The sequence below is a fragment of the Colias croceus genome, chromosome 6 (genome assembly GCF_905220415.1).
Source record: "Colias croceus chromosome 6, ilColCroc2.1".
Taxonomy (NCBI): Eukaryota; Metazoa; Arthropoda; class Insecta; order Lepidoptera; family Pieridae; genus Colias; species Colias croceus.
The window spans coordinates 186,587-213,514 of record NC_059542.1 but is presented as its reverse complement, the minus strand read 5'-3'; the positions used below and the strand labels follow the sequence as shown (position 1 = coordinate 213,514).

Sequence of the window (26,928 nt, the reverse complement as noted above, 5' to 3'; positions counted from 1 at the left end):
TATTAAGCTACGTAGGCTTCAAATATCGCATAACAATAAAACTATGGTAATGGCGATTATCATTTTATTCTCCTGGGCGGCGATATGTACTTAAAGCGTAACAAAGTTGCAAAAAGCACACGACATTATTTCTTAAAAAAATTTTTTTTAAGAAACAATATTATTTATAACGCAAATATTGTATTATCGTAAATTCTTAATAGTTCCTAAATCAAAGAGTTTATGAAGCAATTTAACAATTTCTAAAAAAAATGGGCTACGCCAAATAGAATTGAACGCGCGTCAGAGTGCTTCCGCTTGCGCTCGATGACGCCGAATTGTGTTGTACTGTGCGGTAACTTCGTCGCTCTGTTTGACTGACGCGGACGTTCTGACGCGCGCTAAATACGCGTTCTCTGACGGGTAATTTCTTGCACTCCGCACTCATATGCTACGCACGTGCGCGCGCTGCACGTGTTACACGCATTGAGATATACATAATATGGAGGCGACACCGCCTATGTCACTTATGTTTCGCTCAACATACGCCATATGGCGTAACTGCACGCTCTTTTATTTGTTTTAAAGTGAAACGCATCAAATATGCCTTCGTGTGTGTTACGATATTGCACAAATAATAATACGGAAAAGTGCAAAGGAATAACTTTCATCGGTAAGTATTAGGTACTTATTAATAATTTTTAAAACTTGGTTAGAGCAAAAAATGGCGCACAGATTTTGTTCGTGGTGTCTCCTCCGTACGTAGTAATATTATCTCAATGGTAACACTCAGTTAGAGGAAGTCGGGCTGGCGCGCGCGTGTGGAGCGGCTGGAGCGCGTGGAGCGGCACGAGCGCGAGCGGCCCGTCAGCGTCGTGCGCGCGCTGCACGTGTTACACGCGCGATGCACGCCCTGCAATATAATATTATGAAACACAGGTAAGAACAAAACCCTCGCGATCTTATAAAGAAATAGATAACTATTTTTTATATCTCAACGAATGGTTTTTTAACAACTAAATAGATGATGAATCATGAAACTACAAATACTAAAAGCAAGATATATTTACAACAAGTGATAACTGCGTTAAAAACAACCGACTTCAAACTTGCACTTGCAAAATTTACAAATACCTACAGACAAAAATGCTCATAAAATAAAAACTACTGGGCCTATCCGAATAAAATTTTTATGGGACCAATTCGACACCATACCGCATCGAACAAAAAAAGAATCACGTAAATCGGTTCAGAAACCTCGGAGTAATCGGTGTACATACATAAAAAAAAAAAAAAAAAAATATACCGGCCGAATTGATAACCTCCTCCTTTTTTTTTGAAGTCGGTTAAAACCAACTAAATACTGCAACCATAAACGTAACCACGACAAAGCAAAGCAAATAACCAAAAATATCAGTGCATGTAAACCAAAAGAGCATAAAGTGTGGACTTACGTGGAAGTGAGTAGTAGAGTGAGCGTTACCGTCGGCGCAGAGCAGCTTGCGCAGCGAGCGGCGGAAGTTGCGCGTCAGCAGGCAGTACACCAGCGGGTTGATGGCCGAGTTCGCGTGACCTGACCAGTGTACGGAAACAGAATAAACTCACTTTGATGATATGCTCAACTTATTTAACTTTATCTTATACAACATTATTGAATCCTGACTATCTAAATCAAGATGATTAGATAAGATAATGAAATTATTATATCGTCGACGATCTTTAGTAGATTAAATTAAATTCAATAAATTCTCTTCTACATCGAACGACGCAAATCATAAACAATCTCGAGCTCACCGATATGGTCGATGCACTGCGGCGTGATCTGGCGTCCGTGTGCCTATTCTACCGCTTATACAATAAATTTACTGCAAAATTTCAAAAAAGCATTGCTAGATTTAAATTTGATTAGCATCTGCAAAAGATAGACGTAAATCATTCAAAAAAGCGCTCGTTTGGCGATCGTTTCCTCGCGTAGTTTATGGCGTTCTATATGGATTTACTATTGACAAAGTAGCAGCAGCCTGCGGAGGAAGCGTGGCCGACGGGCACGCTCCAAATATACAACACCACGCCTTTCGTTAACCAAGTATGCAAGTTATACAATAAGGAGTGTCACGCGTGACGTATCGCGGCGTGCGGCGTGCACCGACCGGCGAGCAGCGCGTAGGGCAGGAAGGGCGCGGCGCGGTCGGGGCGCACGGCCGCCACGTCCAGCAGCAGCTGCAGGATGTGGTACGGCAGCCAGCACAGCGCGAACAGCACCGCCAGCAGCAGCAGCACCAGCGCCACGCGCTTGCGCTCGCGCACCAGCCGCAGCCGCTGCACACCACAACACACGTCACACACGGCACACGTCGAACAATGTTTTATGTTTTTTTATAACAAAAATAAAACGTCACAAAACAATTATGCTCAAACACACTTGAGATAGCATTATTTTTACCAGGCGGTAGGTTTTATATGTCATGGATATACAGCGATATAGAAGAATCGACTGCGCTCAATTCGACGCTATAAAATAATTATAAGCTCTTCCCCTGTGGCCAGACGAAATGTAAAAACTTTTTAAACATGGCCGCTTGATGAAAAATATATTTCGATGCAAGAAGCTCTGCAGTTCACGGCTCGTTATTGTTAAAAAGTACAATTAATATTCCTCTTTTGTATTATCATAGAATTGTATAATTTTCTTATTACAAAGAAAAATATATCCCGAAGCCTCTCTGTTTACAAGTTATCCAGTAAACAAACATGCTTGATGATATTACAAATGTAAAATTAATTTAACATTTGTCTACGTTTTGTCAAAACTATTTTCATGATATATGTTGTTTCTGTTTTTATAGCATAACCTTGTGAAAGCTGTTGAAAAAGTGGCACTTTTAAAATTAAAGTAAACATAAGTCAATAGAAACCTTGAACGATTGCATACTTGCGGTAATAATTTACTTTCTTAACTAATGCTATAGTTTATCCGCTAAGCTAGAAATGCGACGTTATGTGTAAGGTTCCTTATCGATGATTAAAGTGTAGTGATTGTAAAATGTATTATGTAACAGTTGCAGACTAAATACGAGAGAGTAGATACTTCATACTGCAATGCGCTTCTGACCGATACGAAAATATTGTTACAACAAACTATCATCTCACTCCAATTTTGAGAATAAATTTGTCTGAAGAAAGTTCTTGCCCATTGTATATTCTTTTCATGACTCGCTTTACTAAATATATGAATATTTAGTATGAAAGAAAGAAAAAACATTTAATCCAACACACACAAAAAAAAACAATAGAAATATAAACAATACAGAAAAAGTATGAAGAAAAAACTAATTTTATATTATGAAAAATTTATTTTATGATAATTGATGTATTTTTTTGAAACTGGCCCTCTAAATTTCAACCGAGAATAGATATACAATTTTAAAATAATATAAACATCATTCTCCATTCCTTTATCCAAAAGTTTACCTCAGCCTCACGCTTACGATCTTTAAGAATATTTGCACAAGAAAATGTATTCAAATGAAATCTGGAATTAAGCCGTGAAAGCTTTTTCTTCAATTTTATGATGAACGATTTCTCGCATAATTATCTAGCCCCTTAGCGATATCTTGAGAAACTGCACTTTTTAACCTTTTAAAGTTTCAAACGTGTGGAATTTAAAGTAATCCAATAATGGCAATTTGGCAAATAAATTAATTTGAATTTTGAATTTGAATTTGAATGTGAGGTCATATTTTCTTTTTTAACACTGAAAATTAAATTTCCCTCTTAAAGGATACAGCTAAAATAATTTTTCTACTCGTAAATGTGTGTGGAATATATTTTTTTGCGAAAACCACTGACCAAACAATTTATAAAGAAGTGTGAAGCTATCAAATCATTTTTTAGACAGGTTTATATAAAGAAGTATAGAGAATGGTGTATGAAATCCATTAATGTAAAGAAAATTATATTAGCGAGATGCTTGTTATTTGAATTCAAAACCCTACATATTGAATAATATGTTTTGGTGACTTTATATTGGAAGTAATCTAAGCCTAAAAGTATTATTTATAGTCACGCGAGCATGAACAATTTCACACCACGATTATCCGCCCATATTGTGTCGATTTAAGTTGATACCTACTATTTAATAGTCCTCTGTTTATAATTTTTTTTTTGCAATTTAGTTAAACTTTTGGTCAAAATTTTAATTATAATTTTGAATATATACAATTGACAACAACAGGAACCTAATCTTATTTTTAGCAAGTAATATAAACAGCAGTAAAACATTTAATTTCCAATTCATAACGTTCAACACGTAACGCTATTTCAATTATCCGTCAAACAGTTTGAAATGAAATCAGTGACTCGGTTAAAAGTCGAATAGCAAGTGGTTCCTTAGAGAGTTGAACTGCCGTTAAATATTCATGAAGTAAGCCACAAAGTTGGCAACTATCGGTGAGTCAGTGAGTGGCAAGGTTCGCTAACACGGCGATATTGTCATAATTACTTGTACCTTTGATGGCCTATTATTTATTTGGAATCTCATTTGCATTACACTCGAAGTCACCTAAACTTATAGCTCAGAATATATTATGGTAACATGTAATAACTTTTGTGTATTAACAAAACTAACTATTTGAAAAGCTGAAATATGCATTCAAACTATTATAGTACTGCCGAGACCGTTAACTCTTGAACAGATTAACAGAATTTATAATGTCATGTAAAAACAGCTACAAGAAACGTGAAATCATTGGAACAATTTAATCTTTGCGTTGCATCGGTTGGTAAAATACTCTTACATAAAAGTTCCAAAATTTGTTACAATTACCAAAATTAAATTTTTATTTTCTTTCAATTAATATACTCTGAGCTTGTTTTAATATTAACTCGTTATATAAATTTTCCACCAGACTCAACTCCGACTGAACTAGTTTTTTTTTAATGCCAATGCCCTAAAATAACTGTGATTGTGAACTGGAAAATAACATCCCAATTGGTAAAATATTTTTCATTTTTACTCTTCTTATATAAAAAAAGTTTACACGGAAATTAATAATATCAATAAGAGCAGCCGTACATGGGCAACTCGAGCAGTTAACGGCTGAGTGACGTACACGGACTGCTCGAGCGGTCGGTCGTTAACTGCTCGAGCTGTCGCTACAAACCGCGAGGTTGACGGTTTGCAGCGGTCGCGACGGCTCGAGCAGTAGCAGTCCGTGTACGACAGTGAATGAATAGTTATAAATGTCCATAGTTCACCGCGCGGTCGCGGCTTCAAGCCGTCGGTGTCAACTGCTTGAAGTGGTCTGTGTACGGCCGCCCTAAAAGACAGTAACGTTTCAATCAACGTTACAATGTGTGGTTACAATCTACGAGTATAATGCGATTAACTCCGCCAATGACGGTCCCAAGCCCGTATGCAAAAGGAGGAGGGTTGGCTGAGAGGTGACCGAGCCAGCTGTAAAAGGTCAACGTCGAGTATCGGGCGACGGTTAATTAACCCGACAATGATAGCTTAACCAGCTTGAATAAGTGAGGGTAGGAAATGACCTTCACAACCCGCAACTCTTAGTACTTTTCCTATGGAATCGGGGGCCTTGGCTTAATCGCCCGGGCTACGAGGTAGAAAACCTCTTTAAAAAGTCACCCCAATCTTAAGGTGGGATACGCGCCAATAAGATGCATGGCTTGCGGGAGGCAAGTTACTAGCGCCAACCTCGTCGGACCCGGCTAACGACGTTGTATACGTGCCTTCACTGGGGAATGGGCGTCACCCCTAGTGTGACGGTTATAAATCGACCCTACTCGTGGGAACAAAATGAGCGAAACCAATCAACAAAAAAAAAGCATAAACCAAAATAATATGATTCAACAGACTTTTCACAAAAGTATGTTTACTCGAACTAGAAGCAACTCGACTTCTTCTTTACCAGCAAAACTGATAACTGAAGAGAGAATTTCAGACAAACCAAATTCAGAACAAAGTAATCAGACTTTGATAGAGCTTCGACCAGAAAGCCCCCCCTTAGAAATAATAAACAATAAGGTGGACTGGCAAAGAGACCAAATTCCTACAAAGAGAAATAAAAGAAAAGAAACTAGCCCAATACAAAACGACACAAATAAAAAACTGAAAAATACTTCCGTTTTTGCAGTACCCACACAAAATAGTTTTGAAATCTTGAATGAAGATACCTTAGAAGACAACAAGAAAGAAGAAAAAGTATACATTCCTAAACCTGAGCCTATCTTTGTCACAGGTGTCCTAAATATTACATCTCTCAAGGAAGTTTTAAATGAAATAGTAGACAATAGTTCATACACTATGACCACCCTGAAATCTGGACATGTTATAAAAATCATGCCTAAAGACATCCAGGTATATAAAACTATTAGAGAGAAATTTATAGCGAACAATATTTCTCACTATACTTATCAGCTTAAGTGCGAGAGAGCATATAGAGTTGTCTTGCGCGGGCTACATGCATCAGAAGACACTGCACAGATAGCCAAAGAGCTGTCGAATATAGGACATGAAGTCAGACAAGTGGTGAATGTAAGGCACCGGGCTACAAAAGAGCCACTACCTACCTTCTATGTTGACCTGGAACCAAAGAGCAACAATAAAGATATATTCAAGGTAAAATACTTGAATAACATGAAAATTACAATTGAAGCGCCATATAAAAAAAAGGAAATACTTCAGTGTAAAAGATGCCAGAGATTTGGTCATTCAAAGAACCAATGCTATAGACCATTCCGTTGCGTTAAATGTGGTAAAGATCATCCTACTTCATCTTGCATTAAAAAACCAGACACCGAAGCTACTTGTGCGAATTGTGAAGAGAAACACCCGGCTAGCTACAAAGGTTGTAGCATCTACAAGCAATACAAAGAACGGATCTTAAAGAGTGCACCAAAGCCAAAAGTAAATCCACCATCACAAAACGTAACTTCTACATTTATGCAACTGAGTCTTATGACTCAAGAGTACCCAATCTCAATAAAACATATGCAGAGGCTACCAAGGCAAAATTAACAGACACACATTTTGAAAAAACAACAGACCTTAACGACATCATGAAACTTATGGAAACTATGCTTGACAAACAGCAAAAGACAATAATGACCATGGTTGAAACAATGGTAGACAAAATGATGGATCGCATGGTCCAGCTAGTCAGCAGCCTTGTTAAAAAATGACTCGAAACCTCCGAGTGGTCACTTGGAACGCCAACGGCTTGACGGAGAGACGTCAAGAATTTGAATTATTTTTAAAAACAGAATTTATTGACGTAGCACTTATATCTGAGACAAGGTTCACTTCTAAATCGCACACAGTTTTTGACAATTACAAAATGTATGCAACTAATCACCCATCTGGAAACAGCCATGGAGGAAGTGCCATTATTGTTAAAAATAATATTAAGCACTACCCAATTGAGAACTATTCCACAGAGAAAATTCAAGCAACTTCTATAATAATCGAAGACAATAAATTGGAAACTGTACTGTCAGCCGTCTATTGCCCGCCTAGACATATAATATCTGAACAAGACTTCAACAACTACTTTGCGACCTTGAATAAAAGATTTGTCTGTGGAGGGGACTGGAATTCAAAGCATCTTCACTGGGGTTCTAGAGTCTATAACCCAAGAGGTAGACAACTTATGAAAACAATTCAAAAAATGAATCTAGAATACTTATCTGGTGGCAAGCCTACATATTGGCCAAATGACAGGAACAGGATACCTGATTTGCTTGATTTCTTTGTTACAAAAAATATAGATAATAATTACGTCTCAATAGAATCACCTATCGACCTCACTTCAGATCACACTCCTGTCATCCTAAACATAAGCTCAACAATCACTCTGTTGCAACCACAACCTAAGTTATATAACCGTAAAAACACGAACTGGCGTAAGTACCAAGACATAATAAACACACTGGTGGATCTGAAATGCAAACTTAAAACCCCGGATGAAGTAGAAAATGAAATAGAAAAACTCAATATGACAATTCATAATGCTGCAAATATTGCCACTTCAAAACAGAAAGGTAAGCCTCCAAAACAAAACTCTTATCCACTAGAAATCAAAGTGAAAATCAAAGAACGCCGCAGACTTAGAAAAATATGGCACAGGAGCGGGTATCCGAGCGACAAAACAGCTTTCAACAAATTCTCGGAGGAACTGAAAACTTACATTAGCCAACTAGAAAATGAAAACATCCAAAATCGTATTACAAATCTAAGCCCCAATGCTGACACAGATTATTCATTGTGGAAAGTAACTAAAGCCCTAAAACGCCCTAAAGCTCATATGTCCCCTCTCCACAACAGCAACGGAGGGTGGGCTAGATCGGACAAAGAAAAGGCTGAAACATTTGCAAAACACTTAAACACTGTTTTTCAACCACACCCTGAGAGTAATCCTGATCATACGGCAAAGGTGAATACATACCTAGGCTCGGCAAAACAGATGTGTCTTCCTCTTAAAAGCACTAGTCCAAAAGAAGTCGCTAGAGAAATCAGAAACCTCAAAGAAGGTAAGGCACCTGGATATGATATGGTCGATGCTACTTTGTTAAAACATCTTCCACCTAAAGGAATTATGAAAATTGTCAACATCTTCAACGCTCTTCTAAGACTCGAACATTTCCCAGGGCAATGGAAGATAGCACAAGTGGTGATGGTGCTTAAACCAGGTAAACCGCCGCATCAGACGACCTCATATAGACCCATTAGCTTGCTGCCAATTATTGGAAAACTGTTCGAGAGAATACTACTCAGCAGAATTAAGGAACACCTACTCACTGTACTGCCCGACCATCAGTTTGGATTTCGTGAAAACCACGGAACAATAGAGCAAGTCCACCGAATTGTAGACATAATAAGTAAATGCCTTGAAAACAAATTGTACTGCTCTGCTGTCTTTTTGGATATAAGTCAAGCATTTGACAAGGTGTGGCATGAAGGCCTTCTATATAAATTGAAAGAGAAGCTCCCTCACTGCTTTTATTTAACTCTCAAATCTTACCTCACCAAAAGAAGCTACCAGGTGAAATGCAACGAAGATCTATCCGAACTCTACGAGATAAAATCTGGTGTCCCACAGGGCAGTATCCTAGGACCGATACTGTACCTTATTTATACAGCTGACATCCCCGCGAACAGCAAAACAATGATTGCGACTTATGCTGATGACACCGCATTGATATCCATCCATAAGGATCCAGGAACTGCATCTCTCATGATACAAGAGCACCTCACTGTAATTGAGACATGGCTAAAACTATGGAGGATAAAAGCAAATGAGAGTAAGTCCACGCATGTGACATTTACGCTCAGAAAGGAAACATGCCCGCCGGTAACCTTAAACAACAAAGAAATACCCCAAGAAGATAGTGCTAGATATTTGGGTATGCACTTAGACAGAAGACTGACATGGCAAAAACATATATGGACAAAGAGAAAGCAACTTGATGGAAAACTGCGTAGCCTAAATTGGCTGATAGGTCACCACTCAAAATTGAAAGACAATAGTAAAATTCTAATTTACAAGACAATCTTAAAGCCAATCTGGACCTATGGCATACAGCTTTGGGGCTCTGCCAGCAATAGCAACATTGAAATCCTAGAGAGATTCCAGACTAAGGCTCTCAGAACAATACTTGGTATCCCCAAATGTATTGCAAATAAATACATGTACCTTGACCTCGGTATAGCCACAGTTCGAAAACAAATTGTCGAAAGCAGCCAGAAATATCAGGAAAGGCTAACAGTACACACCAACGACCTTGCTCAAGCGTTAAGTGGAGAGGGAGGCCAACAATACATCAGGCTAAAAAGACAGGACATTACAAACCTTGCTAAAAGATTCTAAAATAGATAAAAATTAAACAAATATAACACTGGACTACAAGGGTGGAGTCGTTGGACGAGCCCCTTGAAACAATATCATGTTCCCGGACGGAGTTCCAAACAATATAAAGGCCAATTGTTACCTAACAGATTGCCTGGTCGCAGTAATATCAAAAAAAAAAAAAAAAAAATGCGATTGAATGCGATAAAACTGAACGTCACTGACAATTATGCGTCAAATACTTGTCAATAATCAGTTGAAGTTGGCGCTGATACGATCAAACTCAAAACTCAAACTCGAACATATAAATATAAATAATTCAGCTAGACATCATTTCAGAAAAATAATGATTTACCACCTGTTCGGAAAGCAGTTTTTACCGAGACTGTCGAGAAACTTCGTAGTTGCTCTTTTGAAACAGTTTACATATCCTATTGTATCGCGTAGAACGCAAGTATACCTGGTGCGAGGCGGCGCCGCCGTCGGCGAGGTCGCAGGGCGGCAGCACGGAGCAGAGCCGCCGCCCCATCAGCGCGTACGACACCACCACCACGCACCCTGCGCACAGTACACCACACCACTACAGTACATCCCCACAACACATATTATATACAATACGAACTGGACAATAGTACGAACAAAATACTTGTGGAATATTGTACGATCTAGGTACGTGTTACTGTCGTGGCCATATCGTAGATTTGCCATTTCATGAAATGATTGATCATTTTATGTTGAATGTCTATATATTGGATACATCATGATGTGGTTTGAGCAGATCAATGATAAGAAATCGTTTCTCGATAAGGGCAACTAGACGCGGGGTTTTTTCATGAAATGATCAAAATTATTTGGTCATATCGTAAAGTAGTTACATTAATTGTTTCTTTTCTAAATTCGCGATTCGCTTCTGGCACTTGCACTAAGTTAATTATTTATTATTTATTTATTTATTAATAGAACAACAGAGGTCCACTTGTGAGTATAATTTCTTAATTACTATGTTAGTTTACATTGTTTTTATACAGTTTACATTTACATTAATTTAAATATTATCATTATTAAATATTTTACCATTTATAATTAGTCATTTTATTTTTATTAATATAAGATGTGTGTACTTGCTCACAATGGTGCAAGTACACACAATCGAATCTCACTCAATCTCAGTTAAATGACAAGTTCTTAAAATATATTCTGAATGTTTTAAATATTATAAGGACTCCCTATATTTTATAGGATCTGGCCAAGTGTGGATGACAAAATTATGAAACATTAACGATTTAACGATCTGATCAAACTATGTTGGCCACGACATGACCACAGTAAACAGAATACGAATATTAGCGAATCATAAAATTAATAAAATATTTATATATTATAAATTTAATTTATATATATTTATGTATAGGAAATTATTCAGCTTTGACGTATGATACACATACTTTCGAATATGAGTATAGCTACGACCACTAATATGATAAAAATGTAATATAAATTATGGTTAAAAGTAGAGCCTGTAAAGCTTGATAAAAAATGTTCCAATTAAGCAAAAGTAATTGTAAGGTTTTAAAATATATCCTTGTTATTTCCTTAAACTCACTAAGTCTGCAATTAAATGCAATTATTTTAAACTGTGACCTAGTAATAGAATCTATGAGTAAAAAGATTATAAAATTGACAAAATCTGATTTTTATTATATGAACAGAGAATATGACCGGCATGTGCCTACCTACCAAAAAAGAAATTAATGTCCTTAATGCTAAAATATAACCCATGTCACCTAAATCTCGTGATTTGACAAACTGCCCCGCACAACGCGTGCCGCACATATCGAATTTCCTTTGTCCCTTATAAAGAAAATTAATATACTGCTCAATTACCAATAATATTATCAAGCTAAAGAGATTGTTTATTTGTTTGAACGCCCTAAACTTAGAAACTACGGTTCATATTTGAAGAATTCTTTGAGCGTTAGATAGCCCATTTATCAAGGAAGACAATAGGCTATATATCTTCACGCTAAGACCAATAGGAGCTGAGTAACGCGGGTAAAACCACGGGGCACAGCTGGTTGTATTAATGAACTTATTACCTGGTATCGCATACACGATAATGAAGCTGAAGGTCCCGTATAACTCCTTCCTAATAGAGTCGGGCCACTTCTCCGTACAAAACTCCACACTCCTCTCCTCCCACACCTGAAACGAGCGTCAAGTATATATTTTATTAGCTGGAACTTATGTGAATTGGAAATCCTTAAAATTGTGTGATTGTTACTTCATTATTTTGTAAGCAAGAGTGTTAAAGACAGTATGTTATTTAGTTTTTAATATCTTTGACTGGTTTATTTACCCACAGTTTCATTATTTTGAATAAAGGAAATTAATTACGAAATTAACAGTTCCTATTACTAAATCAAATATTCAAATAGCCGCAGTCCCCAAACGCTTTATATTATGCATCAATAAGAGCGGAAATTACGAAATATATTAAATAATACAAAGCCATCAATTGTATCTATTGAATTATATTTGTTCAACGTTTCATATCGGAATTAGTAATAAATATCATTGGTCCATAATCCCCTTTGTTCGAACGCTACGGCGTAGCAACCTCGTAGCAACCGTAGACAATACAATCACAAATATTTTACTCCTCATCAAAGGTCCTAAGCTTGTTGTCGTACTAATAATTTAATTATGTAAATGCGAACTGTCAGGTAAAGGCACATTTAATTTAAACACTTCTTATATTTTTGATTATTCTAATAAATATACGAAAATGTATGAAATACGAGTACGCTTGCATACCATAAATATATAACACCTAATCTCCTCAGCCCAATTAAAAGTAAATCCTCTAACGCGGAGATAGTTATTTATTTATTTAACAGTTTTATGTACGACTAGCTGCTCCGCGCGCTTTCACCCCCGTAGCTCCACTCCTGTTGGCCGTAGCGTGATAATATATAGCTGTGATATAGCCTATAACCTTCCTCGATAAATGGGCTATCTAACACTGAAAGAATTGTTCAAATCGGACCAGTAGTTCCAGAGATTACAAATTTTACAAGATGTTTTTACTTCTATGTCCAATACAATAATTCTTATCTGTAGCTTAGAAATTGATTTCTATGAATTGTATTAATAAAATATGAGTATTTAAAATAAACATTTTAATGATAAAATCAAAATGATTCGTCACGGTCTTTTGTGCAGAAATCATATAATTTAAAATTGTAATCGTTAATGATTATTATCACTTACAGAAATGCGAAACATGACTAAGATATCCAACTTCGTTCATTTATCAAAAGTGCATTTCAGTCCATTAGTTAAACGTAAACAATCAAGCTTCTTTTTTTTCTCTTCTTCAACTGTAATTGGAAAAGTTTAGCAAAACGTGAACCTATGTTGGTTAGAAACTGCTCTTTAGCTAGTTTTAGTACTAAGTAGCAGTTAGTGACAAGCAACTTTGTTTTTCTAAACCTGGGAAATTTGTAAGTGTGCAATGTGCATGAAGCATTTATCAAAAACGTTCAGACTCACTTAGTGATTGAGTTGAATAAAAACCGTAAACCACGATTGTATTTTGGTTATTAATTTTGTTAATTTTACCACAGATTTCTAAATATTTAGGTACTACGTAAATATTAAACTGGTTACTTATTTCCAAGAAACGTAAACAAGTGGAATTTTTCCAAAAACGTTGAAATAGAAACGTTAAGTCCTAAGTCGTAATGTGGCCGTAATCTTATTGGTAATCGTTAAAGTATACGAGGGTCCCAATACCGCTGTTATATGCATTGGTCTTTTACAACGAAACTCGAACATATCAGCGCTGCATGCCTATTAAATCTGCACTGTCCAATAAGCCGTGCTGCGATAACTCATGCCAGTCACATAAGCCATCACTGGGCAACGTGTTTGTCGTTCATTAGCAGCGTGCACCGCGCCGGATTTCCTAAATCCTATTGTTCATTGTACACATGCTCTGTGTGCGAAAATACTTATCATTCATACCTCTTCAAATTTTACAATTGTAGCAAAATACGGAATTAATCTATATATATAAAACTCAAAGGTGACTGATATAGTGATCTATCAATGCACAGCCCAAACCACTGGACGTATCGGGCTGAAATTTGGCATGCAGGTAGATGTCATAACGTAGGCGTCCCCTAAGAAAGGATTTTGATCAATTCTACCCCAAGGGGATAAAATAGGGGATGAAAATAATTACCATGAAAATTTTTCTTTTCCACGCAGGCGAAGCTGCGGGAAACAGCTAGTTTAATATATTATTTAAGTAAAACCTCACTTCGTGAATATTGTTTGAAAAAATGTAATCGAATATAACATAAGCTCGTTAACCTCGATATTTTCTTCTTACTTATCGTAATACAAAAATGTCTCTATATTATATTTCTTAACAACGTCAAAGAAGCTGAAGAAATTTGCATGAAAATTGTCAAACATTGAAATACAATATTTTTATCTCAATACTGTAGTGAGAAAATGGCGACGAACAATCAGTCTCAAATAAAATCCATTCGAATGGCCCGTAATGTCGTCTTATCTTAATGAAAGACATTTAATCCACATAGCTATGTTGTTTTTCGTTACGAGGCTACATCCCACCTTCCTTCCTCTTTTTATTTAAATTTTATTCACAGCACGAAAAACAAGATGTATTTGAGAAAAATTTTGCGGCTACGTTTATTAATGTATCAATAATTAATAAACGTAGTATTCTCTTCATTATGTTTAAAAATAACTTTATTTACTTCATACCATGCGATTTGGATAAAAATTGTTATCTTCACTAACTAATATAATATCTTAGTAATCCTTCGCAATAACTAACCATGATAACCATGATATTCTGGCAGTTCAAAGTAACTTTGGATTAGATATTTAAACATACAAACCGCAGCTTTAAAAATATATAAACTAGAATATAATCTCTTTGGTACGTGTTGTTATATTATTCGCTCCATACGTGCGGTTATCAGAGTGTATGCTGACCTATAGTTGTTTTACCGTCAAATTAAAACATAAATTTATATATAAAGAGAATCAATTCAAATCCACTAACAATAGGGACCAATTCGACACCATCCCGCATCGAACAAAAAAAGAATCACGTAAATCGGTTCAGAAACCTCGGAGTAATCGGTGTACATACATAAAAAAAAACATACCGGCCGAATTGATAACCTCCTCCTTTTTTTTTGAAGTCGGTTAAAAACGGGTCCCAATAGGGAGAGAGTATTTGGAAGCCGTTTTCAGTTGTCGATACACAATTATACAATTAGAACTCAGCACAAACTTTGAGCTACAGATTATTATTACTTCCTTAACAACTTTGAAATAACATAAAGTACAATACAGTAGATGTTAACTCAGTTATATCATTGTATTGGATCGTTTTATGGCCGTAGTATAGTAGTACCTATAGTGTCTCATCTATTAAACTAATAATAGTATGAAGCGACTGAAGACGTAAACAAGTATGGTATTGGCATTTATGAGATTAAAATATGAAACATCTACAATTAATTTAGATTATAGCACACATTTCAGTATAAGATTTTATGAAATTGAAATAGGGAACTGACTATCGGCACTATCGGTATTTATGATGATTACAATTCTTGTTATTTAACAATTTAATGATATTATAGATTTGCATGGTGAAAAAAACTATTCGCATAAAATCACATAATTATGTACTGATACTTATTTGAATTTGAAAAAAAAAACAAACATTAACACAAATGTTCACAATGTAAGGACATATTTCCTCGCTAAACTACTTAAGCTTCACTCAACGAGGCTTTTATCGAGGTCAAAGGCTCGGCTATTACGTTACAATTTTTGTCATTAAACTTTATACCAGTAAATAGGCACTGGATGACATGGAACTTTCTACATAAAACTCCAACTTCACAAGTGGTCACGTTGCGACAAAAGTTATACTGGTTGCTGTGATTGATATAATCTTTACAAAAAGAACACTAGAGTAAAGTAGAGCTACGTCCTCTTATTATTTAATTTCGATTAAAAAGCTAATTATAACCAACTAGCGACATATTACAGAACTAATACGAACTGGACAAAATATACATACTTGGTATGTAAATTTCTGGATATAGATTTATTTTATCAATACTGAATAAGTTTTTGTTTAAATTGATTGTAAAAAATCTCAGACGATAAATGATCTAGGCTTCATTCTGTGCGGGCTTTAAGGCTGGGAAGTTTCCATGTCACTGCCTACTTTTAAAGAATGGATATTTTGCGCACGAATAGATACACAAATTCTGATTGTCACTTGAATTTCATTCGTTTCATTCAATTATTCCAAGTGACTGATTTTCTAAGGCACTTGAGTTGAGCTTCGAAAGTAATAAGCAATTTGATAAGTTTGTTGTACATATTGACATAAAAATCTTATTGTAAAAGGCGTATATCAAAATATGCTTAGGTAATCATAATTTACAATGGTCAAAAAGAAGCAGAATCAGTAATGTGCGTATCCGGTCAGTCATTTATATCAAACTAGCAAACCAGTAGATGGTCAGAACGCTGGTACCGGCGGCTTGGTCGCGTGGGCGTTAGTCGAACTCGTCGGATAAATAGCGAAAGTCAAACGATTTGTAACACAACAATTTTATAGAATTTACCGATAGCCCGAATTGGAATTGTCTGAAAAGTATGGCATGGCAAATTTCGTAAATGGCTGCTCGACGATGGTTACCTGTGCAAAAGTTAGCCTGGTTGAATTGTTTTTTTTTTTTTCGGATATCGACATAGGCAGATTGGATTGGCAAACAGAAATTACAATATATCAAAGTATTGTTTATTGAAAAATGTATCCTATATATGAGTTCAAAACATACAATACTCTTGTAAAGAAAAATACAATGTATGATGTTAATATTATATCAAAATCGAGAACACTATAAAAATCTTGAAAATATTTGAAGTAAACACTCGCCAGTCGCCGCCCTTACAGAGATTGCTCACTACACTTACTAAGATAATATTATATCTGTGAAACTTGTTTTATTACCTGCAGTCTAAACAATATGTTCTTATTGTGTTTATTCTAATCTTTTTTATTACATACGTGAAATTGGAAATAAAATAACAAATTTTCGCGTATCATCGCCCACAGCAACATTATCATACGATAGCCTTCCTATCTATTTTCACAAAGGCAAAAGGTTATGTTCTTTTACAAGGCTCGATTATTCCATCAAATTTGTAACGTAAAAACGTTAGAGAAAGATTTATTTTCGCATGAATGATATCAGTATAACTAGATAATCTCCAGGCACAAAGTCGCATGATTAATTAGCTCAGAATGCAATCGAGTTGATTCCAACGCAAACACGTGCTCACGAGGTTTGCCTGTTTGTCGAGCTAACAGTTGGACACACACATCTTCACTAACTAATTCGTATTTACAGTAACATCTATACTTTAGTACTCTGCATTTGTTTTTAAAATATTATTGTTATGACTATAGGAAATGGCTGTTTTTCTTATCAGTTTTCTCTACTTGGAAATATTATGAATTTAAATTTTTGAATTTTTAAAACTTACTGTTATAATAAAATATTATATTTCAGGAAAAAAATCATATAAAAATGTCACATTTTCTTATGAAATGCGAAATCATGTAAAGCTTATAATAAATCTAGTTCAACTCGACGAGCGGGTGAGTTTCATCTCAACATTACATTGTAGTCTACATTATTTCTACATTCATGCTAATAAATTACCTAGTACCTATTTCAAGATACAAAATACATTTTAGTCGAGTTTCTTTTCTAGGACAAAATCATTTTTAATTTCTAGAAACATTTTATAAAATAATAAATTATGAGTAAGTGATGTGGCGGCTGTATCAATGAATTAAAAAAATGTTACGCACGACGAATGGCCACTGTTGCATAATTTCCGTTTCTTTCTAATAAATAAAGTTTGAAATTCGGAAGGGCAGCATTTTAATCTTAAATTGATTTCGAGTAAACAATTTTTCACAAAATTTCGCGATATTACTCAAAACATTTATAGTAGATAAAGAAGCACAACACGCTGATTATGATTGATGAGACCCTTGTGACCCTATGCCATCAAAATATATAAAGATTAAAAGAATAATAAATTTAATCTCACCTTTTACTTACAAAAAGGGTTCCAAAAGTTATTATAGCAAGCTTGGAACCCTAATTATACCTTCATTTTCCTAACATTGATTGCTTCCATACAAATACTATTCGAAACTTTAACATAAAATCTAATTGTAATTTACATTAAATATATTTTTTTTTTACTTACAAATGGTCGTTGAACCCTTTGATATATGAATATAGGTAATAGCCAATAGGTATTCAATATTCTACTTTGATACTTTAATATTCAGTAAAAGTTCTAAACGTAAGTTGTAATCTACAAAATTTATATCTCAAGACAAGCAATTTCTCATCTTTAAGTATTCGAGTTTTCTATTTACCGCATATTTTTATGGCTTAAGAGTTCTTCGTTCGAATGAAACACGATCTCGAAATTAATATATATTTCTCACATTTTCCATAAAAACGCCCAAGTTTCAAGATGATCATTGTTCAAAAATTATTTATGCGTATTATTTTTATTTATTTTTAGATCTTTTAGCGAAATAATTATAGATAAAAAGATAACTTTCTATGCTCGACACTTCGACGACATTTGGTAAAATAAATTCTTATAGAACAGGCTAACAAAACTGAAGTTCAAGTTCACTAAATGTTATAGAAGAAACACAAACTTGTTGTGCTCGAAAATTAACTTCATTATAAGTTTGGTAAATATCATTAAATCACGCAAGAACCCTGAACTGAACAGTGTCATATTATTAACATCATAAATTTAAATAAATTAATGTTCTCGAGTAGCGATATTCACTTGTTAATAATTTAAATTTGAATAAGAAAGCCCAGCGTCAAACTAATTTCATTATAAATATACAAAGTTACATTTTAACTTTCTAATGAATTTTATCACAAGTGCCTTGTTTAAATAGCACTCGAGTTACAAATAAAGATTTAATTTTAACCGAGAGTTGTCTCATTACTGCAAAACTGACGTGAGTTACGAAAATAAATCTTATTTGCTGTAAACTGACTTGACATGATTCATCATTAAAAACGTTAATCAAAAGGGAACGGTATACTCTTCTAACTAAAAAGCCCCCTCGCTTTTGGGATCGCAACGCCATTTAAAAATGTACCTAACCTTATTACACATTCATCATACAGATCATATTCTCATTACTAAAGTAATAAAGTCATATAAAGTAACACACATAAGTGTGTGGAATGAAATCGTTCATTTTATACATTCTCTAACAGCTACGGCGGGAAATTTCATCAGAAGCTTGTCATGTTGAATGTGGAATCGATTTTATTCTGTAGAGTGTAGACAATATTGTTGTACAAAATATAAACTTTCGATCCTGTGAATGGAATTATTGAAGGACATACATTTTTCTGTCATAATTGCTTTTGAACTTGTAAAATCTAGTAAAGACCAATGATATATACTCGACTGAAACCACAAAGGAACAAGTTACCCCACTAATAAAAAATAAAAGGTAAGGACTCAAATACTAATAAAGTTCAAAATAGTACGTTGACGCGAATTTATCTACAACCCTTTTGTTTCAAATTTATAATATCTATATACGTATGTGTATATTACAGGGTTTGAAGTTCATGTTACGACCTCTGAATATTCGTATTGTGTAGTTTGTACCCTGTACCCTTATGGATCGGATATCAAACGTTACAATTTGTGACTCAATCTACGCGCGGGCTCTAGATTGTCTTATGTACAATGGAATTATTGTTACTTCAGATTGAACATATTATGTAACGTTGTTGTTGTTTACGTTGTAAGCATATCAATTATTATTATAATACGTGGATTATAATACAGTATTAAACTACTAAAATCTTAAGTTTTCTAGGACCTCATAATATCATTTCCAACTGAAAAAATAGGGTCTACAAATACGAACAAAACATTATTTCACATAAATGTATTCTTAGAATTCGGAGAATGGAGAATGGGCTAAATCGCTCTATACATTATTTTAGGACCTCAGAGACTGACATAGGCATTTATTACGGTACTGAATATGTGGGGTTCAATTCCTTTATTTATCTGCGCTATGGGGATTATTTTCGTGGTACCAGATGCTCTGTTTATTTTTTCTTCATAATATGCTTGAATCTCACCAACATAAATAATATAAAAATACATTAAATCTGTAAATTAGCTAATGTAATATAGTTATTATATTATGATCTAATTCGCAGATTATATTAAATACTTAAACAGTAAACTACAAAAAACGATAATAAAAAGTCTAAAAATGTTTGCAACCAATAGCAAATATGAAATTAAAAGCAAACGAACTCGAACTATCTATAAAATCGTTCATTGAATTCTATTTTAAATTGATATAAATTAATTAACCGACAGTCTCAATTATAAATTGCTTTAAAATCTCCCGGGCAACTCATAAATGCCACAATGAAATTCAGAATTGCGCTAGGATATTTCATTTCCTTTTTTTGCTCATTCCATTCATATTAATATTATAAACCCATTTATTGCGTTCCAACTAAGATTATGTCAATGACCTTTTATTAATTGACATTTGACAAAATGATTTACTTTGAAAATTTTGCATATCAATAACAGGTAACGGTTTATGGAATTAATGAATTGCTATCGAACTAAAGAAGTGACTATTTAGTAATCTGTGGCAACAGTATCGATTCGGTTAGATAATAAATGTAATCAACTTATTTTTATTCAGATCTAAACGCGAATACAATTTTAAGTGAAAGTGAAGTCGCCGAGTTCTTTTTGATTTCAAGTCTGCGCAAGAATTTTTTCAGGTTTTTGTTAATTGTTTAATTATAAATATTATACTTTATATTTATTTTGTTCCATAATATTGAAAAAAACTAATAAGAGCAATGTAATCTAGATTTCCTTATGCCATTCTATTCTCGTGATACAAAATACTAACGACAGTACTCTTATGCTTTTATATGGTAAATGTTAAAAATACTTATCTATGTAATGACGATTCGAAAGTGCTACTAAATAGTAGTCTAATTGAATAAATGAATGTTTGAGTTTGAGTTTGAGTTTAAGCTATAATTAATTAGATGTCTTCACGATTAGCAACGAAGAAGGACGAAGAGCTTTAAAGCTTTCTATATCCACGAAAAGGTCAGCATTTTCCACCACTAAAATGGAAGCTATCAGTTTTATAACATTTTAATGCATAAGTAACACAGCAAAATTAGTAAAAATGAAGAATTTTTATAGAAAAATGAGTGACACAGTACGTCAAATTGATCTCTCTCAAACAAAAGCAAAGCAAAAGCTTTGGAACGAAAGATCTTTCTTATTCAAACTACGCTAAATTACTTTTAACTTCCTGAAAAACTTAATCTGTACTTTAAGCGTAATAATAACCTTTGAAATTGTTCTCTAAGTAAATACTATTCACTGATTCGAGAACTTATCTCATTTGTATCCGTAGAAATTTGTATTAACAAGTTTAAAAATAAGTAAAAGCAATTTATCAAGCTAAGTTTATAAATCCAAAGCGTCCACTTATCTGAAGGTCCTCTGTACAATTTAATTAAATATTTAAAATAACGGATCTATTAATTAAGTTTGAAATTTGACTACAAATTCTATAAATTGCTTTGATTTATGTTTACAAATATTTGACTCCTCACTGTGATATCTGTTTTGGCGCCGATTTGTGCTTTATTTTTTATTTAATTTAATTTGAAAAGAATCATATACTTTGTGACCTATAATAGAATCAACAAACACTAAGAGCTAGACAAATTCTCTTTCAAACAGAGTCCAATAGTAAATTAGTGACAATAAAAGCGAGACAGTTGCTATTCACTTAGCTGCCCGAACAATGGCGACTTTTAAATCGAAGGTTAACTTGATACAAGCTCTCGTCTGGGTCTTTAGTTTATTTAGAAAACAATATAAAGATTAAATTCATGTTCTTATTATATGTATGATGGTTTATCCAGCTTCAGATTTTGTCATCCAAACTGATTAAAAGTAATAATTAATACTATTTACTATTTAGTTTTTAATAATCTAGTTGTATGCCCATACCAGTAGGTATAGGCGTACTTAGTGAATATACTTACAATCTACATAATCTTTTTTTACATAATGTTTTTTAAGATATATTATTAATTATATTTTATTTATTACATATACAGTAATCCAAAATTAATAATGCGCATGCAAATCTTCGCTAATTGTCGTATTTCCGAAGACACTCGAATCATTGAATCGTAAGAGCCCTAAACAACGAACTTGCATTTTACACCTTGTTCAAAAGAAATAGCCAATTCACGGTCATACACAATCAAAAACAAATCGGGCGGTAGGTGACGATAGCCTGTCAGTCAAAAAACTCAAAAATCCGTCAGATGTCTTTAAAATATTGGTGGTGACTGCACGTGTTCTCTCTGTGTGGAATTATATAGAGCTGCTATTACGTACCCTTCTTGGTTTTGTTTTTAAAGGTGAATTGAATTAATCGATGAAATGATTTACACAGGTGATGGTAGTAGGGAAAGTGAAAATGAAGAAGAGTTCCGATGTATCTAAAATGTCAGAAATAAAGATAATCCCTGTTTTTGATTGTTTTTTTTTTTGTAATTGTCATAATATTTAAGAATGATCAGTACTGTAAATACATTTGAACTGAGATTTTAATGATAAGATTTACATAAACCTGTGTTTGAAAACCATACTTTATACAATATAAATTTTGTGTTATTTTAACCTTCTTTTCTTCCATCATTACACCAGCTTCAGTAAGACACTTTAGGGGTACTATAAAATTTTCCAAGTAAATCAATCCAACAAAGATAATATATTCGCAATCGTGGGGTTATACTCGCTATTTACTTACAAGGAATTATCGAAACAAAATCGTTACTTACCTACAAATACATATTAATCTATTTTAGCACAAAACATATATTTTGATTTAATTATGCATGAAGAAAATGCATTTAACCGCTCTATATAGATATCATCTTCGGACGCTCCGAGAATATGACAGTTGCCGAACAGTGACGAAGATTTCTATGCGCATTATTACCTTTGGAGTACTGTATTTTACTTTATAATCTCGTAAGATAGAACATAACGTGTGGACGTGACTCGGCCGAGGAAAGCGGCGATATATTATGTACCTATATCTCAATGGGTAGAGCAGCTTATAGCACGCACTCACCGAGCCGTTGGGCGTGGCGAGCAGCACGGGCACGCGCTCGCACTGCACGGCGGCGACGGCCAGCAGCGGCGCGAACACGGCCAGCGCCACGAGCCACAGCGCCGCCAGCAGCGCCACCTACAGCGCGGGTATAGCACGCACTCACCGAGCCGTTGGGCGTGGCGAGCAGCACGGGCACGCGCTCGCGCTGCACGGCGGCGACGGCCAGCAGCGGCGCGAACACGGCCAGCGCCACGAGCCACAGCGCCGCCAGCAGCGCCACCTACAGCGCGGGTATAGCACGCACTCACCGAGCCGTTGGGCGTGGCGAGCAGCACGGGCACGCGCTCGCGCTGCACGGCGGCGACGGCCAGCAGCGGCGCGAACACGGCCAGCGCCACGAGCCACAGCGCCGCCAGCAGCGCCACCTACAGCGCGGGTATAGCACGCACTCACCGAGCCGTTGGGCGTGGCGAGCAGCACGGGCACGCGCTCGCGCTGCACGGCGGCGACGGCCAGCAGCGGCGCGAACACGGCCAGCGCCACGAGCCACAGCGCCGCCAGCAGCGCCACGGCGCCGCGCCGCGACGGCAGCCACGGCGCGCGCAGCGATTGCGTGATGGCCAGGTACCGGTCCACCGACATCGCCGTTATCGTGAACACGCTCGACGACACCGCCACGCCTGAACCACGTTTATTATTTAACATACATTACGTTACATTCACGGTGTAATTTCTTAATTAAGTCGTACCTTTAAATTACAGTTACACAGTTAAGTTGAAGGTATAATAAAAATTATAAAAGATTTATAATTCAATATTCATGAGGTTTTTTTGTTCAATATTGCAATCAAAAAGCAATTTGCCTCGTGATTTGGAAATTAGCCACATTTTGGTCGTTATCAAAACCTTTATAATGAATCTGGGTCATTACATCGTTTATTTTGTTTCCTCCGCGATTTCCTTAATTTTCCTGATCAAAAAACTAAGCATGATGATGATGATCATTTTTGACTCACTATTTGTGGAAATTTAAAAATATTCCATCATATTATGTTTTTAATATCGAATCGGTGGTAAATGTTAAAAATACTTATGTAATGACGATTCGAAAGTGCTACTTAAAGTAGTCTAATTGAATAAATAAATGTTTGAGAATGTTTGAGTTTGAATAAGAAAAAATTGCCATTGTATTTCGTATTTTAATAGATCGGGGAATTTCACGGAAAACTCTTTAAAGGAGCGAATAATTAATTGCTCGGCAACATGATTTGACCGATCTAGTGAAATAAGTGGAGCGATATGGAGAAATTTCAATATATTACAACAACTATTTCAGCGATATTGCTTATAATTGCTCCAGATATTCATATTGCTCAATGTCGCAGATTCGAATTGCCGAATATCCATTGTGCTTAGAAATTCCAGGCAATTTTTTTATCTATCTTTCTTGCACTTGTTTGCTTTGTGGCTTGCGGTCTTACTTCTGCGGGGAGAAGCAATATCGCTATAATTTACTGAAATTTCTCAATATCGCTCAATTCGTGTTGCCGAGCAATTATTGCCCTCATGTAAGCGCACCTAATGATACTTTTGCCTCAAGTTGCGCTTAGTGGACGAATCTTGACTGGAATTGAGCAATTTTAGTTGCCCGCACATAAGCACACCTTGAAAAACAATCAATCACAAAGTATCAGCAATATCATGACAGAAATAATAATAACTAATCAAAACGGCTGAATAGGTAGTGTGCATGATCCGTAAGTGTGAAAATGTTTTCAAAAATGAAATTTTTCTAATATATTTATTGCGTATTTCTATTACTTTTCTTCGCATTCCGACCCCACTTTAGGCGGCCAAAATATTGTAATAATTTCCCGTATTGAATGTAGGAGGAAAAGTGTAAATATAAATACTTTATATTTATACAAGGATTACTTTAAGTGCCGCCTTTTTCCACAAGAAAACTTAGTCTTTGATCTGTTACCCGCTCACCCAATTTATTCGGCGGATTTTTACGGAATTCTAAAGTCTTTACAAATTGGATGGCACGAAATAGTTCGCTTTGACCTCGTATAACGTCGACATGAATATCGATGATAACTATAAAAACCGTTAAAACCGACATTAATTGCTTTACGAACATGAGATTGTATCAATTTATCGCCTCTCATCGCGTTAAGATCACTATAAATACATTATAAATGTTTCACCAAATAGCACGGCTATTTTATCTTTCACTGGTCTTTATATCATTGCGCCAAATATCACATTCGCTAGAAATAAATCTCTCCGAGAATAACAAGAGGCAAAGTAACAATAATTTCATTACTTCGCAACTCGCAAGCAAAAGGTCAAAAAATGGGAAACAATGGTAAAATATATATTTAATTCGCTGCGACTGTGAGCGCGACAGTTTTACAATTCTTTACAACTCCTGTTTTGGCGCTAACTCGTTTACTTCTCCGGCCAGAAATATTTTCCAAAGGTCATTGGTGTCTGTTTCATTTCAAATTACTTGGAAGTCAAATATTTGATTGGAGTTTTTATGATCCAGTGGTCGGAATTAAATATTGGCGAGATGGTTAATTAAAACATTTGGGAAAAATCATTTATATTTCGAAACTTTTATGAAGTAATTTAATGAACAAATTTTGGGTCTATTTAATTAATTTTAAATTCTAACTCATAAGTTAGGTCATAATTTTTCGAAATTACTTCTGAATACATCTAAATTCCTATAATCTGTAAGCAAATTACTAACGTTTATTATTTTGAAAATTTGATTAGTCGTAGGATTGTTTGCTCTTTGTTTGTGGTAGTCAAGGTGGTAGTCATGGTTTTGACAGTTACTTATTTAATACATGCAGTATTGTAGCATTTGTCAATAACAATTCTGTTACCAAGCTATATTGTGACAAGCATCCATACATATAAATTTATAAAGAATAGAAAAAATTCGTTAATAATTAAATATAAATTTTTTCTATTCTTTATAAATTTATATTTATAAAGCATTTGAATGCCATAAAAACAAAAAAAATATAAATTCAAGCATCCATACATACATATATTAATGTGAACAATACTAGAATATTCTATTGTCAAGGAAACCTCACGTGCTCGCATAATTCCCCTTTAATGGGCCAATTTATGTGTGAAATTTCGAATCCTATCTATCTTAATATATAAATCTCGTGTCACAATGTTTGTCCTCAATGGACTCCTAAACCACTTAAGAAAGAAAGAAGAAAGAAAGAAAAACCATTTATTCCAACACACACAACACACATATAAAATAGCATTTTAAATTATAAATAATATGTAATAGAAAACATAAATATACGTGTGGTTGCATGCGCTAAAAAAGGAAGCCACTCAGGATACAGGCATAATACCTCAGCACTGATTTTCAGTGACCCCTTACGACATCCAGATTGTCAGCTGGTTTACTGGATAATAATAATAAATAAGGACAAAGTGATAAATAAATAAATATATGTAATTCGAGTACACAAATAAGATACCATAATACTTGAATGAATACGCTAATATTTTAATAAATAAACTTACATGTAATAAAAGATATGAATGGATATGTAATATGTGATAAAAGATAATATGAATTAATATATATTATGAATTAATATAAATAATCAAAATGGATATCTACTATTAGTTTATTCGTTACAGACGCATCGAAAGCTGTGGAACTTGTTGTTTCAAAACAAATTGCCTATATTT

The 26,928-nt window shown here is 34.9% G+C and overlaps 1 protein-coding gene across 1 annotated transcript in view; it reads right to left on the bottom strand.

Annotated features, from left to right (window-relative positions):
• Positions 1–772: 772 nt before the first annotated feature.
• LOC123692591 (QRFP-like peptide receptor) overlaps positions 773–26,928 on the bottom strand; it is an 81,598-nt gene continuing 55,442 nt past the window's right edge. Inside the window, exons 3-8 of the mRNA XM_045637355.1 lie at positions 23,641–23,867; positions 11,939–12,044; positions 10,303–10,400; positions 2,130–2,298; positions 1,434–1,552; positions 773–892 (exon numbers count right to left, since the gene is read on the bottom strand). Of these exons, the coding sequence (XP_045493311.1) occupies positions 773–892; positions 1,434–1,552; positions 2,130–2,298; positions 10,303–10,400; positions 11,939–12,044; positions 23,641–23,867 (839 nt within the window). The remainder of the gene's footprint in view (positions 893–1,433; positions 1,553–2,129; positions 2,299–10,302; positions 10,401–11,938; positions 12,045–23,640; positions 23,868–26,928) is intronic.